This window comes from Prionailurus bengalensis, chromosome B4, assembly GCF_016509475.1.
Source record: "Prionailurus bengalensis isolate Pbe53 chromosome B4, Fcat_Pben_1.1_paternal_pri, whole genome shotgun sequence".
In the NCBI taxonomy this organism is placed as follows: Eukaryota; Metazoa; Chordata; class Mammalia; order Carnivora; family Felidae; genus Prionailurus; species Prionailurus bengalensis.
In genome coordinates, this window is record NC_057358.1 from 15,761,929 (window position 1) to 15,779,105 (window position 17,177).

Genomic DNA, 17,177 nt, shown 5'->3' on the forward strand with positions numbered 1-17,177 from the left:
AGTGGTAAAGAAGGATCCTTCCCGAGAGCCTTTGGAGGAACAGCCCTCCTGACATGTGCAGTTTGGACTTCTAGCTTTCAGAAGTCTGAAAATAACTTCCTGTTGTTTGAAGCCACCCTGTTTGTGGTATTTTGTTACATCAGCCTTAGGGAAGCTAATCTACCCCCATTGTTTTCCTGATAGACAGGGCGGCCAAACCCAAAGACAGACGCAAAATGATAGCCGTTCCGAGTGTAACATCTGAAGGAGCATGGGTTGGTAAGCTCTCCCTGCTCCTTCTTGTATCAATTACTTCCCATTTATCACACTGAAGTTTAGATAATGGTTGCTTAAGGATAAGGTTAGAGGATAGAAAAGGTTTGTTTCAGCCTGTTTGGGCTGCTATAACAAAATGTCACAGACCGAATAGCTTATACACATCAGGAATGCATTTCTTACAGTTCTGGAAGCTGGAGGTCTGAGCTCAGGGTACCCTCATGGTAGGGTGAGGACCTTCTTCTGGGTCACAGACATCACATGGCAGCGGGAACTCTTAGGACTAATCCCAGACCCCTCATGAGCTGATCACCTCCCAAATGCCCCACCTCCTAATACCATCACCTTAGGTAGTAGGGTTCAACACATGCATTTTGAGAGGACACACACATTCAGACTCAGGAAAGTCTACGGTTGAAGAAGCTACAGACAGACTTAGGGCTCAGTATCACATTAGGAGAAAAGCAAAGCCAAGAACTAAGGATAATGATTTTTAGCACCAAGAAATCAGTGAAGGTTTAAAAAGTTTCCTCTTCCATAAGGACCTCATCCCAACTCCATACTCTGAGATAATCATTTGTCTGACTAATTTCCATACAGCAGGGATCTGTTTTCAATGGTAGGGACAAAAAAGAGAGAGAAAGAATAAAATCATACCACGAAGTTAATGACCTGGAAAACAGATGCAAGGAGCTCAAACTTGAGTCTGTCCGTGGTTATAAAATGACTTCTAAATGACAATATAAGATGTCATAGAAATATTCACAATTAAGATTATCATAGCTCTCTGACTCTCTGAGCTATCCTGAGGCTGAATATTGAAGTATTTTGCCTTAGTACCCCACTAAAGAGAAATGAACCCAATGGAGTCACATTTTGGGACTTTTCACATAGTATAAATTTTCATTTCCTGTACATGAAAGGATAAAAATCTTTCATTTTGACCCAGAGAAGTATAGCCAATCTCGTCATCTTTTCATTTTGATTAATATGCCCTTTTTCTTCCTAATCTACTCATTCCAACCAAATTAAACAATGGTTTCTCAGTAGCAGTTCTTTGCTTACAATTCAGGAGAAGTCAATCACTCAGTCCTTTTCTCTTATACGTTTTAAATTATTGAAGATTTCTGAACAAAACGTATAAAAATAGTGTAAAATATCTTCCAAGGAAATGAAATGAGACCAAGGCGACTGGACTAATTTCCCCCCAAAAATACCTAAGTAGTCCTGCCTAAGGCTACTAATAGCTCTTTTATGAAATCCCCCACATAAGCAAAGACTGAGGGAATGTGTTCTCTTGATGTGATTTTCCAAGTTCAACACTCATACTTCTATTTAAAAGTATTCATTCTAATCCTGCTTTCTTTTGGTGTAATTGTTTTGGCCCTCAGTACCTTATAAGGAAAAGCTCAGGAGCCTCCCCTCCACCCCCCAGGGCTCCGCATCACCCTCACCACCATTTCTTTCTCTCTCTTTCCTCAACCCTGAACGTTTCCTGCACAGTGAGGGTGCTCCGTATGGACACATGGGCAGATGTGGGAGGGAGCGCCATGCCAGTGGTGGTCATGTCCTCCAACCATCCATGCTCTGTGGATCGTTTTCTGTAATTATACCAAGGGGTGCAGTCCGCTCACAAGGCAAATGCTGATTCAGGCGTCCAGCCTGGCCAGGAAGTTTCCCTGGAGGAGGGCAGAACTTTCTCGGGGCTGGGCTCCTACATTAACCAAATCAGGGGATCCACTCTGTCCCCCATTGTTGACCTCCAGTCAAACCAAGCTATTTGGGGGGCAGCCATTCTTTTACTCTTCACCTTAATAAAACTCCTCTTGTAAACTAGTTTGGGCAGCTAAACCATGGTGACAGATGAGATGATCTCTGTGGTTGATCCCAGCTCAGAAGCATATGATCCCATCAACCATATGTAGCAACTCCAAAACAAGAGCACTTTCTAAATGAGTAACAAAGCAGATATTGTGTTGAAGGACAAATAACATCAGCTATTTTGAACTAGTCATTTGCTAAGTAATATGCTTCCCCCCATTATTGCTCTTTGAACCTGAAGAAAAAAAGGAATTGTGTAGTCTAGTAGAGAGTCCTTGGAACCAGAATATTATTCACTGGGAAAGAGTGTATATGTTCATTTTAAAACATTCATTATCCTCAGTGGGAATTTAGTTGCAAAATTACCTGCTATAAACACTGGCCATTTCTGCATTGCAATATAGCTTAATCTTTTCTGGAATGAAAAGTTGTGGGGAAAACTTTCTTACTAAATAGGCGGCATGAAGCTGTTTATTCATTTTTTTTTAAGTTTATTTATTTATTTTGAGAGACAGAGAGAAGTAGAAAGGGGCAGATAGAGACTCCCAAGCAGGCTTTGTGCCGTCAGCATGAGAGCCTGACGTGGGGCTTGAACTCATGATCCTTGAGATCACGACCTGAGACAAAAAAAGGGCTGGCTGCTTAACCAGCTGAGCCACGCAGACATCCCAGAGTGCAGCTACTTAAAACATAGGCTTTGGAGTTCTACACCACACACTGTTTTTGTGTTCTAATTCCATCACTTACTGGAACTGTGAGTTTGGGCAATTTGTTTAACTTCTCTAAGACTCCTTCCTCAGTTTTCTTATCCATAATGTGGGGATGATGGCACTTACAGAAGAGAATTATTAGACAAAACATGAGATAATATTAAAAGCACTAATCACAGGGCTCAACGCATGGTAAATATTTCTTAAAATGATAGCATCAACATTTTCCAAACAACATCAACATTTTTAAAATAATTACTTGGTCCAGCAATAATAAATGAGATGTCAATTGAATTAATGGACCAAGCACTTAAATCACACTTTCGTTTATTTTTTATATGGCAATGTGGTTTACTTTTATCATAACGTCTTAAAATAAATTTAAAATTACATTACAGGGGCACCTGGGTGGCTCAGTCGGTTAAGCGTCCGACTTCAGCTCAGGTCATAATATCACGGTCCGTGAGTTCGAGCCCCGCGTCGGGCTCTGTGCTGCCAGCTCAGAGCCTGGAGCCTGTTTCAGATTCTGTGTCTCCCTCTCTCTGACCCTCCCGCATTCGTGCTCTGTCTCTCTCTGTCTCAAAAATAAATAAACATTAAAAAAAAATTAAAATTACATTACATTTAAGTGTAAAGTCTATATATCATTGAGCTTGTGAGGAGTCTGTAGGTATAACTGGGAGAAAAAAATCATGGACAAAATATATTAATGTCATGACTTACATAGAGAATATAAAATTGTATTAAATCTTCCAGAACGTAGTTACTATCCTACACCAAAGATCCCTTCTTTTTCATGTGAATTAATGCCACTGAAGGCTGGCACTGGTTTCTCTGAGTACACAGTGGCATACAAATAAAATAAGTCTTTGGATAAATATCACAGATAAATATGGCAATATTTAAGTAAATGCTCAAAAAGAGAAACCTCTGGGGACAAAAATTAATGCTCTACACCGAACACTGTGCTTGTTCTGTGTTGGTTTAGTCATTTTTGGTTGCCACAAAATTTGAAACTGTGAAAAAAAAAAAGCGTGGTTTCTTTTTTTCATGTTGTATGAAAAAGTGTGGAATCCCCTGGAAAGTATGTGCAATATCTATCAGGGATGTTGTTGCCAGGGAACAAGAACACAAATAGAAGATTCAAGAAAACCCTTCCTTTGGCCCAAATCTGAAGGACTATTATAAATTGTGCAATATGTGATTTGGGAAGGTCATGGCTGTATGGGGTTGTTTTTTTTTGTTTGTTTTGTTTTATTTTGTTTTTCTCTTTCTTTTTATAACTGATTCAAAGAGTAGCAATGGAAATAGAACTCAAAAGTTTTTCAAATAGCAGGGACATGGGAATATGGATGCAAGGCTGCTAAAAGGCCCTCCCTGGTTGCAAGACTGAGAGCCAACGTTAAATGAAGGTCAACTGTGTGTATGTGTATCTTCTGTTGTCAAGGAGGCAAATAACGTCAGGATTTAGCTTTCCCACTCATTCTGAAATGTCTGCATATGTTTACTGCTGTCTCAGATTATGAGGACCTTGGAGGAAAAGTTCTCAAGCCAATGCAAAAACAGATGCATGGTGGTTTTTTTTTTTTTTTTAGCAAATTATTATCCCAATTTAACAAACGTTGAGTTAATTTATAAACAGATTTTTTTAAATTAGCATCATCCATTAAGAGCTTCTTTGCAAAAAAGATATATGAGAATTTGCCATACATAAAAATAAGACAATGTATCCTAATGCAGAAATCTGTTCTTGGTTCTACACTAAGACTGTTCATTTGCTGTGGGTATCACAAAGATAAAAGTTCAAAATACCAAATAGGCTGAACTAGCCAGGGGAAGCAGGATAGGATATAACACATATAAATGTAAAAGAAAGCCTAGTCAGTGTTTATGGAAATAAGTTTTAACTTAAACAGAACTAATGTTTCTTAAAAGCTTCTCTTTTACTTAAATTTCTACCCAAACCGGACAGGATTTATCTTATATCACACTAAAGAATAAGACAATCACAGAAGCCTATGTTTTTACCCATTTGTCTTTACCAAGAGGTTGCTTACTGACTTCCTGAATAAAAGGCACAGTCTTGATTGTCAATGAGGCTTACTTTAAAGGCAGACAGGGACGGGTGTTTCAAACCAGTTTCTCTCTATGACATTATATCTATCACTGCCCAACAGGAAGTAACACTATGAAAGCAATTCGTCACCAGCAGAGAGAAAGGCCTCTGTCTCACATGAGGACCAGACGGTGTGATTCACATCCCGGCCTTGTGAGCGTGCCCTGGATCTCTGCTGACCACAATTCATAAAATCACTTTCACTGCGATCATCATACCTCCAGACTGTTGTGAATTCCTTCATCATGCAGAGGCAGGCTCGGGACAGGCCACAGGAAATAAAATCCAAGTTCTTGCAATGGTTCTTATCAACTGATATCTGACCACATCCCCCCATACCACCCCCCACCGCTCCCTGTGGCTCAGTGTTTCCCAACTGTTTGTTCATTATTGCCCTTCTAGGGAACCTTCCTAGATATTTTTTCCCAGGTTCTCTGCCATGGAGTGTTAACATTACAGATATACCATATGTTATGTATGATACATATCTGAGCTTTATCCGTTAAGCACAAGATTTTTTTTCACTCTCCTAAGAACCAATTTTCACGCCTTTAGAGTTGACATTGAGAAGCTGTGCTCTAACTGAAATACTTGCCCATTACAAAACTTTGGTGCTATCCCAAGCCCCCCTGCTTCTACTTAGAAATGTCCTCCTCTCCCAGATATTTGTCTGGCTGATCAATTCTTGCTCATTCTTTAAGAGTCAGCTTAAGGGGCAGAGCCTGAAGCCTGCTTTGGATTCTGTGTCTCCCTCTCTCTCTACCCCTCCCCTGTTCTTTCTCTCTCTCTCAAAAATAAATAAACACTAAAAGAAAAAAAAAAGTCAGCTCAAGTACCAAAGCTGTCAGGAGAGACTCCCACACTCCCTCAGGCTATCACCCATTTCCTCTGCTCCCACAGCATCATGGATTATGGATTTATTTCTACAGTTGGTTTATTTGTCTGTCTCCCCTACTAGATGACTAACTCCCTAAAGTCAAGGATGCTCTCTCCTTCTTCTCTGTTATGGCCTGAGCTGTCTCCCCTGAAATTCTTATACTGATGTCCTAACCCACAGTACCTAGAATATGACTGTATTTGGACATAAAGCCATTATAGAGGTGATTAAGTCAAAATGAGGTCTCCTAGGGGTGGGTCCTAATCCAGTCTGACTAACGGCTTTATGGGAAGAGGAAATGTGGATACATGAAGAGACACCAGGATGTGTGCTCACAGAAAAAAGGCCATGAGAGGACATAGAGCAGGAAGACTGCAATCTGCAAGCAAGCAGAGAGGCCTCAGGACCCAACACCTCGATTTTGGACTTCAGGCCTCCAGAACTATGAGAAGTAAGTTTCTGCTGTGTAAGCCCACCCGGTCTGTCATATGTGCTCATGGCCACTCAAGCAAACTAATACACTATCTATATTCTCAACATCATGCGCTGAACCTGGTAGTGAAAACAATATATGCTGGTTGGTTGGTAGGTTGAATGAATAAAAAACACGATCTTGATAAGTTCCTGCCTACAAAGGCTACGTGCAATGACTGTAACACGATGCACAATTGCAAATGGTCTGTTCTTTGGAAAGCAGGCCTGGATGGCCTCAGAAAGCCAGGTCTGGGGTGGCTCAGTCGGTTAAGCATCTGACTTTGGCTCAGGTCGTAATCTCACGGTTTGTGAGTTTGAGCCCCACATCAGGCTCTGCACTGTCAGTACAGAGCCTGCTTGGAATTCCCTCTCTCTTTCTCTCTCTCTCTCTCTCTCTCTCTCTCTCTCTCTCTTTCAAAATAAATAAATAAACTTTAAACAAAACAAGACAAAATAAAAAGCCAGGTTTACTCACCCTCGGACACGAAGAGGGATGACCCACCATAAGGCAAATGGATAATACGATCACAAAAGATAAAACAATTGTCCTCAAAGGATAAACCTCCCAGAAACCACAGTACACATACTCTCAGTCACAAAAGGGATAAAAAATGACCAGTGAGAAGGGATTCCCCTGAAAGACCCAAAGTAAACAAAGACCATTGAAAAGACATTTGAGGGAAAGAGAAGCGGAGGGAAGGTCAAAGAGAAACACTGCTGACCTCATGGAGGTGCTTTGCCAGGGCTCTAAAAATACATTCTTTTAAAGCCTTTTCATCCGGTGCCACACGGCCACAGGTACTCAAGGAGGCACTGGCTCATGTTCAAAGCAAGGCAGCCGAGGAGGATTTTGATAAGGGTTTTTAAATGTTTCCCCCGAGCCGATTTCTGAAAACCCTCAAGCCTTGGGAAATCTCGTCAACAGCTACAAAGAAGGTAAAATGGAACTGGCCCCCGTTGGAGAGGCTGATGTCATCTATCTCCCCAAAGAAAAGGCCACACTTTGCTTTGTGAAAAACCAGGGTGACATCACCTCCCGATCACATGCCACTTAGCCCTTCCCCTGCTATTCCCAGCTGAGGGGTTCTCTCCTTTTGCAAATGTCATTTTTTCACTCACAAAGCTCCTTGCCCTGTCTGTGCACCGGAGTCCACTGCCGGTGAAAGAGGGCCCCCGGGAGGGACAGCCGAAGAGGCGTGGGCTGTGCACGGCCGGCCGGGAGGCCTCTATTCACACAGCTTGCAGAGACCTTAGCAACCCAGATGGAGGCCCCGGAGGCCGAATGCAGCCCCTGGACAATGCTGTCAACACTGAATACCGGGAACCGTTTAGCCAGGCAGGGCAACTGTGGCCATTTCTTTCTTTCCAGAGTGGGATTCTCTTTGATGGTTCGCATAAAGGCGAGGCGGTGTGGTTTAATCTCCCATCTACAGAGCCGCTTTAAATTTGGACCCACGAATAAAGCCTGATTGTAGATCCGTGCTCTCAGAGCAAATAGGAGATCTGTGCAGTTGACAAAGAAGCACATTTTGGAAACAGGCTTATTTATTAATTGGCAAAATAAATGAAGTGTTGGGGGAAGGGGGGGGCGCAGAATTCTCCCTAAGTAGCAATGTTCGGGAAAGGATGCCAGTGTAGATTCTGAATTCTCAGTGAAGAGCTTTTGGGGGTTCTTACCGCACAGTTTGGAAAAGAGCTAGGGGGTGGGGGCCGAGAGCCTAAAATGAGACATCTCTAAAGAAGAGAGGCTAGGGGTTTAGGGGCACTTCCTTCCAGCCAGGGAAGGAAAAGGAGCCTCAGGGCTAGTGTCAGGTCTGGTGCCCTGGGCCCCGGCCATGTGATCCTCACTCTGACACCGAGGTCGGGAGGGGCTGTGCAGAGACGTACTTCTTGAAATACATTCACATAGGCACGCGCACGTGCACAAGCACAGTCAACGGTACTTTCACACTGAGACCAGTTTTTAAATGTGTTTTGGAGTTTGCATCTGTTTCTTTTGCATTTATTTGTATTTGTATCTTAGCTTGTATCTCGAATCCCACAACACGCCATGTTGCTTCGGTGCTTCAAGGTCTTATCAGAACTCCTTTCTCTGAAATCTGAAGGACTTACATGAAAGAGAGGGTGTGGCCCCATCCCAGCCTGAGCCCTTAACTGTGAGTGACCCAAATGCTGTGGCCATGGCTCAGGTCTCCGGCACTCCTCCCCTTGACCTTAAACCCCAGCCACCCCAAGCTTTGAGTCCCCCATACTGACCCTGCTTTCTCCCCCCCCACAGGGACCTTCTTCTACTGGGAAAACTTTTCCTTCTCCTATTTGCCTGTGTAACCCCTGCTCCTTCTTAGATTTTAGTTCATAGGTCCTATTCTCACGCAGGACTTCTCTGACCTCCTGTCTAGATCAAATTCCCTTTTCTGTGCTCCCATGGCTCTACAAAACCAGGAACCAGGCCTGCGGGTGGGAGTCACACACTGGCCCCAGCCCCATCACAGCACCTGGCCCAAAACAGCTCCTTAATATCTGTGGACTGAACACGCAGTCTGTGTGTTCACAGACACATAAATCTGTGAAACCAGATTTATGTCTTCAGTCTATCTCTGCTGGGTAAGAAGGGCGGGAGCCTCTCCCATCAAAGAACTCTTCTCTGACCCTCGTCTTTTCTGTTGGCCTCTCTCCTTGGGCTATCTCAAGCTAAAAGACCACATCAAAATGCAGAGTAGAAACTCTGTGTACATGCAGTGTTGTATAACTATAGTATATGATAGTTAATTTTGCACTGATCTAGACTACCAAGAATCCCTTTCCAGAAGGTTCTTCCCAGGGGCACCTGGGTGGCTCAGCTGGTTAAGCAGCCTGCTCTTGATTTTGATTCACCTTGTGAGCTCATGGTTTGTGGGATCAGGCCCCATGTTGGGCTCTGAGTTGACAGCTCAGAGCCTGCTTGGAAATTTCTCTCTCTCTCTCGCTCTGTCCCTCCCCTGCTAGCACTTCTCTCTCTCTCTCAAAATAAGTAAATAAGTAAACATTAAAAATAAAAAAAGAAGTTCTTTTGAAGTGTAATTTATGTACAGTGGACAGCATAGAGTTAAAAAAAAAAAAAGTTCAGTTCTGGTCCCAGCCATCAAATTTGGTTGTACAACTCTGATTCCAAGCTTAGCAAGTTTTCTGCAATTGGAAGAAAGTTGTGAAATAGTAAACAGGAAGAGAGAATAGACAGAGAGTGTCTTTGACCTTTCCAAAGGAAGACAGATTCAAAATAGAGCTAGTAGAAAAAATTTTCCCAACAAAAACTCAAAGCTTTCAGCAGAGGATTCAACTGTGTCTAGCATGTTGGCTAGAAGAATCCAGTGATACAATAACCCACTGTAGCCAATAACGTCCTTGAAATCACACTTCTTAGTGTGGCCTTGAGGTAGGATAGTTAGAACAGCCTGGAAGGGAGAGGAAGCAACCCACTGAGAAGAAAGATATAACCAGCATCAACAAAATCACTGCTCCTAAAACCCTCCACCCTAGATGCATTTCAGAATTCCTTAGGGAGGTGTTTTAAATTAACAATTGTCAGGGTCCCACCAAGGATTAACTGAATTCTATCTCTGAAGGCTGAAACCCAGGCATGGGTTCTCTTTACAATTCCCAGGCAATTCCAATGTGTATCTAGGGTTGAGGACCCCAGATAACCCTCCTGGTTACCATTTCCTCCTTTCCACCCTCTGTCTCACATGCAAGCTTTCTCCCCTTTGGATCTCTGAAGCACTAAGGTTCCTTCTCACAGAGGCCCTAGTTCATATCCTCCTGACATTGAGAGATTGATGAGATTTTTCTGCTGTTAGTACAACGAGACCTTGAAGCACCTTACAAGCTTTCTCTAGTCTCTAGAGATGCTGTCTTCCTACCATTTTCTTTCTCCCGCCTTAACATCTGCTCTCGCCTTGTTCCTCAAAGTGTGGTGTACAGGGTGGCAACATCAGCACAACCTAAAAGCTTTTTAGAAACACCTCAGCCTCCTGTATCAGACTCTGCATTTTAACAAGATCTCCAGTGATTCACATGCACATGAAAGTCTGAGAAGCACTGTCTGGAAATATCCCAGCCCTTGAAAATGTGGGTCATTTCTCAAGACGTTCCTGTTTCTTCTAGGTCTTTTCACACTGTCTCTAGTTACCTTAGAATCACACCATTTCTGAATCACAGAATACTAGAGGTGGACTACAGTACACAGATAAACCAATCCAGTCCCTTCACTTAACAGATCAATAAATTGACCTCCCAAGGTTAAATCTACCCACTTGATGAAGAGAACAGTCCAGAAATCCCACAGGCTTAATTATCATAGCTCATTCACTTTGGGAATTCATAATCTGTATTTCAAGCTATAAGTAGCATTGTGGATTACCACTGAATACTTTTAAATGCTGAAAGCCCCACACTTGTATTTTTAACAGAAATAGACTCTGTCTCCAGTTCATATTAACAGAACATCTAACACTCAAGTCTACAATAAGGGTACTCACTTATGTACAACGCTATGATTCATATAATAAATGGCCTATGATTTTAACAACACTCAAGCGTCAACCACAATACACATTTATGTGTGCTTACCTTGGGCTCACCCCTGACTTTGACAGTCGGGCCCAGCTTACATGTCTGCATGTGAGTCCTGGTATAATGTTGCAACTCTACCAGTGAGCCCTAAGCCCTTGGTTGAGAACTGCTATTATAATATTTACAAGGACTTATTTTGATTTTTTAAATGTTTATTTATTTTTGAGAGAGAGAGAGAGACAGAGCATGAGAGGAGAAGGGCATAGAGAGAGAGGGAGACACAGTATCCGAAGCAGGCTCCAGGCTCTGAGCTGTCAGCGCAGAGCCCAACGTGGGGCTCAAATCATGAATCATGAGATCGTGACCTGAGCCAAAGTCGGACACTTAACAGACTGAGCCACCCAGGTGTCCCGTACAAGGACTATACTTGTTAGGTGTGGATCACTCTGGGAGAGTGGATCTCAAGCTTTAATCACCAGGAAGACTAGTTAAGGCACAGATTATTGGGCTTCCACAGGTCTGGGATGGGGCCCAAGAATTTGTATTTCTAACAAGTTCCGGGTGATGCTGATGCTGCTCTCAGGGGACCACATCTTGAGAATCACCACTTTGGGGCCTACTCCCTTTAGACTCAGCCACAAGAGGTCAATCTACAAGTTTCAGAACCCTTGTTAAACATGAATTTTCATCCTCAAAGGAATAATTATCCCTACCTACTTTCTGAAGCACCAGTTCGTAGGCAGGTGGCCCTACTCTGCCTGGCAGGTACAACACACACCCTGGCTTAGTGCCGGTGAGTTCTCTACTCCTGCTCCCCTCTCAGCCCAAAGCTGGCCCTTCCCCTTCTCTCTTGGATTGACTCATTCTTGCCCCTTGATCCCCACCCTTCCTTCTCTGCTAATGTCAGAATAAGCCTGGAATCTCCTTCCATTCCACTCCCCCTGGGAGACCCCAGTGCCACCTTGCCATTTGCTTGCCACACCCATGGACAGGTCTTTCTCCTGCCAGAAACTTCACTCTGCTCCCCTCCTTTCTCTTCGGTGATGTATTGTTGCACTGACTTCAGTAGCTCTCCAAGTGCTGTCCTCTCTTAACCCTGCCGGGATTAAACCTCCAGTGTCTGAGGAAGGTTTCCAAGGCCTTGCACCAGATTGTAACCCAAGCCCCATTATTTGTGGTGGTATCATTTCCAAAGTGAGAGCTGGGAAAGGAAGAATTCTTGGTCAAGTAGCAAGCATCCAATACAACTAAGATCAGCCCAGGGCTTACCGTGAATGAACCACTGCATCTGAAATCCTCTCTCATGGTGACCGACCCCATCGGTGTGGAACAGCACTTGAAGCCTGGAGCCCGTGGTACTCCCCGCAGGCGGTAGGTCAGCTCCACAGTAGCGCCCCATCCGCTGGGGGCCGTCGTAGAGCTGGAATCAAGGAGAAACTTCCCAGGGTGGGGAGCTTTACATGGTGTGTCACAGGGAAAAAGTAAAGTCTGTTCATGTAGCAAAAGCTGTTCCTTGGCTGAGTTTAAGGGTAAATCTGCTAAGGTGGTTGGAACACAGGAGGCTTAATATAAGAATTAACAAATTAAAAATAGGTGATTATATAGAGAGACTTTATGGGTGAGTCCTAAGCCCAATAAATCTGGAAATCCAAATATTAGTGTTTGGTTTTATGTCAGCCTAGCAAGTTCCCTCGAAAGTATAATCCAGGCACAGAATAAGGAAATGGTGGTCCAGATGAGATGTGTTCACATGTTAATGACATATAAGAGATGTTCGTTGAACAGCAATCTTATAATTGAAAGATACATATATAAATATATATATAAATACTAATTTATATAAATATATATAAATACAAACATAAGCATTTAGACAGCTTAGAGAGCTATGTAAAAAATGAATACAAAATTTAATTCCACTGAAGATAACCACTGTTAATATTTTGTTAATACCGGAAGTTTCTCTTGTCAACATTTTTTTTTCATTGCTTGTGTATGTATACATATACCTATGTGTCCAGGTATATATGTGTGTGTACAAGCTTGGGCTATACATTTAAGTGTGTTCCTTATTTTTTTCTAAGCATGTCAGCAAATACTCTGTGTAAACATTTTTAACGGTGGCGTAAAATGCTTCTAATACTCTATTGTTGTTCATTTAAGGACATTTCCAATTTTTTGCCAATATGAATGTTTGATATTTTAAATGTCCCTCAGGAAAGAGTCCTATAAGGGGAATGAATCAGAGAATATAATCTTTTATGGCTCTTGATCTATATTATTAAGTCTCTTTTCAGAAAGTTTATACCAATGTATCCCCCACCAGCAATTTACTACAATGGGACTTTGGCAATTACAACTGCTATTTTTTTTTAAGTTTATCTTATTTATTTTGGAGAGAGAAAGAGCACACACACACGCGTGCATGGGATATGGGTCAAAAGAGAGACGGAGAGAGAAAGAATCCCAAGTAGGCTCCATGCTGTCAGAGCAGAGCCCGATGCGGGCTCGATCCCGCAGACTGTGAGATCATGACCTGAACTGAAATCAAGAGTTGGATGCTGAACACCTGAGCCACCCAGGCACCCCGTGACTGCTATTATTTTTAGAGCTGATACCGATAGGGAAAATATGTTTGGTTTTGTAATTGGCTCAACTTATGTTACTTTGAGGTTGAAGGTTTTTCGTGCTTATTAGGCTTATTAGTTCTTCTCTTGGAACTTTTCTGCTGTGGTTTTTGCTCACTTTCCCATTGAGGTATTTGTATATCCTGTCGTGTACGCTTTATCTGCCTCATTTATTCATTTCATCAGATATACACCTCTAAACTAAAAAACAAATAAACCTCTCTGCCATATCTCTTTCAATCAGGAAAGATCATGATAATCCAAAACAATTGGCTCCTCGTGACTCAGGCCATTATATTTTTCTTTTCCTCTACTAACGTCCACATCATTGTCTACTTTGTTCTGGTTACCCTTGGGATGAACTGTCCATGAAACAAAATTGAAAATACCTGATCATAAACTAACAGACTTCCTTGATTATTCTCCTGTAGAGTACACATATATAAGAGTATGTGTGAGTGCATGTGTTTGAATATGTCTGTAGGTACATGTGTAATCTGGATTCAATAAGTTCCAAATTGGCCAAATTATTTTTATTTACTGAAATGTTATGAGATAGTTTGAAACATATTGATGAGAGCATGGAAAACTTTACCATCAAATTCTACAAAGCACCCCATGGAGCCTTCCCTAATCCCTAGGGATTCACTCACGAATTAGTTTTCCTTTGAAACCCCTCAGCTTTTACTCGTGCTTCTTTGTAGAAATGGTTCCATTCCCCTCTGTTCTACTGCCAGCCATGTGGGCCTCATCTCCCCTACTGATTATGGGTTTCCTTAGAGCCCAGAGCACCTCTCCCAGTCTCCTCTGTCTAGTTCAGGGCTTTGTCGAGGGCACATTCCCAATACATCTTCAATGAACAAACACAATGGAACAAACACAATGATTTCCCCCACAGCTAAATTTATTTCAGTGGGATTTAATCTGCCCTATTACTTGAATCCTACATAGTTAGGTACATAGTAGGGTCTTAGAGTCCTAAATTTCAGCATGATTCTTTTAGGCAACAAAGAGTCTGGATCCTTTGTGGGCCTCTCTGTAGAAGGGCTGGTGGCAGGGATCAGGAAGGGCCTTGTTCAAGATCATAATAAATTACAGATTTCTAAATCTTGGCCTGTCTCATGGAGTTCTCAAAACTAGCTGGTCCTCAGTCATACATGCCTGTGATATTTGGGGGAAGGTCAGCAGAGATTTAAAGAGAGACATTCAGAAGTCTGTTAGATAACTCGCCCTTAGGTAGTAAACCTAAGCATTTGAAGCAAACGAATAAAGATGAAATTTATTTTTCAGGCTTATCGCTTCAGTTTCCTTTGTCTTTTTTAAGGCTGCTGCTGCTTTGACTAGGTATATTAATTAACAAGTGTCTCCTTCATAGGCTAGTTGACAGAAGCCATAATGAGGGAGCAAAAATTGGGAGAAAGAATAAAGCAACACAAAAAGAGGAGGGAAAACCCAAAGCCCTTCGTTTCTGCTCTCAGATCCCTCCATCTAAGGCGGGAGGTTTACTCCTGTTTACTCTGTTTACTCCTAAGTTACTGCTTCACTGTAGGGTATTTATCCCAGCTTCAGAGGGTTGTTTTTTTTTTTTTTTATTAAATCCAGTGTACCGATTCCAATACCAAACTAATTAATACAAAAATAAACATACTGTTCCCAGGCAGAGGTATAATAAGCAAGAAACACTCCACTATTTTCCACTCCAGAAGGCTCATTCTTAGCTCTGGGTTGTAGTTCAGTGACCAAAGCTTTAATTATTTCATCTTTATGCCACAAAACACGAGGTAAGATTTCCCCACCACCGCAATCGCTCTCAGCTTGACGGGTCTTCTGAAATGGTAGGCAGTGACATTTTGAGGAAGTGAATTTTAGATTCGCTACAAGGCCGTAAGCATTACAGTAGTCTTGCCTCCCCAGCTCAGCAAGGTTAAGAAAGCTGACATTTTCACATGACTTGGAGGGGACTTTTTTCTCTTCCTTCCGGATAGGATTACCTCATTGAAGGAGAGCCCCTGAATCCCAGTCCTTCTAAAATAACACATTGTGAATGGGATGGTGGGGGGCGAGGGGGGGCACAGGGAGTGGGGGTGGGTGGGGGGGGAACACTGATGAATGACAATTAGTTTCTTTTTGCCTTTGGAGGGGAGAAAGTGATGCACACTGAAACATCGAATAGACATTGATGAAAATGCTTAAATATGTCAAATAAACAAATGAATTAATTAGTGTAGGACAATACCTCTATACAAAAGCACCCCAACCCCCAACCCTATGTCCTTCTGAAGTTTACACTTAATTAAATCGGGGGGTTTTTTGTTTATATTCACACAGATGGCTAACGTCACCTCAACAATTCATTCCCGCGTAAATTTACCACACAAAAAGGAACAGTCATTGTTCAAAGTACACAAATACTGGTTGCCATGGAAGCCAGTAGGTGCCTGCTGCTCCTGATTCTGTTTTCAGAGCAGAAGGCTAACCACAGGACATTCCAGCTGTGACTCATTGCCACTACTGGCGAGCATTCTGGCTTGGTCCCGCGAAGGGTATGATTTCCCCTGTGTTTAGAAAGCCTAAAGATCTACAATATCTAAGCTTGGAATTAAGTCCACAGAAGGAAACGAGTAGAAATTAAGAAAAGAAAGATGGAGATTCTCACTTTAAATATGCAGATCTAAGTTGTATAACCGTGTGGAGAGGGGTGTTTCTTGTTTTTTTTTTTAAATATCTGCAATGCTGCTTCCACTTTCAGGTTGGCGGTTCAACGTATCTTCAAATGTAAATAATGTGTATATATTACAACCTCCTGTGTAGAATCCTTTCAATTATTCTCTTAAGGAGACTGTTCGTTTAGGATTTATGTGGTGTAGGTCTCTGCACCCCTGCTCCACCCTCAAGTGGACACGCAGAGAGGAAGGAAATCTCTTGCCTAAGCCACATTTACCAATTTCTATCGACTTCCTTTGCATGGGTTTGATAATTTGGCACATGCCTAGTTTCTGAGACCATTAGGGACTTCAGACTCCAGGTGCAATATGAAACGATCCGTGGACTCCTTCTAATTAAGAACCATACATGCAAGGTAGAAGATATAAAACTGAGGATGCCTCACTGACAGAAAGAGTTGAATTTTTATAAGAGTAAGGATTTTGTAGCAACTCTGGAACTCGAGTCCGGAGGAACCCAGTATCAGCTAACGTGAACCTCGACCTGTTCTCTCAATGGGAATCAACTTTATGAATTGCCAAGACCTCTCAGAACAGAAATGTGCTTTTGAAGTACTTCTTTGCTGCTAAATTTCTTTTATGATTTTGAATATTTGTGACTTTGATGAAAAAAATTATAATTATTTCATATATTTATAAGCATGGGATGTATGGATATACTACCTTTCTAAACTCACTTTAGGGGCGCCTGGGTGGCGCAGTCGGTTAAGCGTCCGACTTCAGCCAGGTCACGATCTCGCGGTCCGGGAGTTCAAGCCCCGCGTCAGGCTCTGGGCTGATGGCTCGGAGCCTGGAGCCTGTTTCCGATTCTGTGTCTCCCTCTCTCTCTTCCCCTCCCCCGTTCATGCTCTGTCTCTCTCTGTCCCCCCAAAAATAAATAAACGTTGAAAAAAAAAATAAACTCACTTTAGCATTACGGGGAGTAATAACTAGAATTCAGTTCTTTCTATTTTAGATTGGCATCTAATTCATGCTTTTTCTAATTCATACTTTTTCTTACTTCCTTGACATTTTTCTGAAATAAAA

General features: G+C 42.3%; 1 protein-coding gene across 1 annotated transcript in view; it reads right to left on the minus strand.

Moving 5' to 3' along the window:
* The window catches only part of CUBN (cubilin), a 276,911-nt gene that overhangs the window by 161,756 nt on the left and 97,978 nt on the right, over window positions 1-17,177 (minus strand). Inside the window, exon 28 of the mRNA XM_043564676.1 lies at window positions 12,071-12,221. Within this exon, the coding sequence (XP_043420611.1) occupies window positions 12,071-12,221 (151 nt within the window). The remainder of the gene's footprint in view (window positions 1-12,070; window positions 12,222-17,177) is intronic.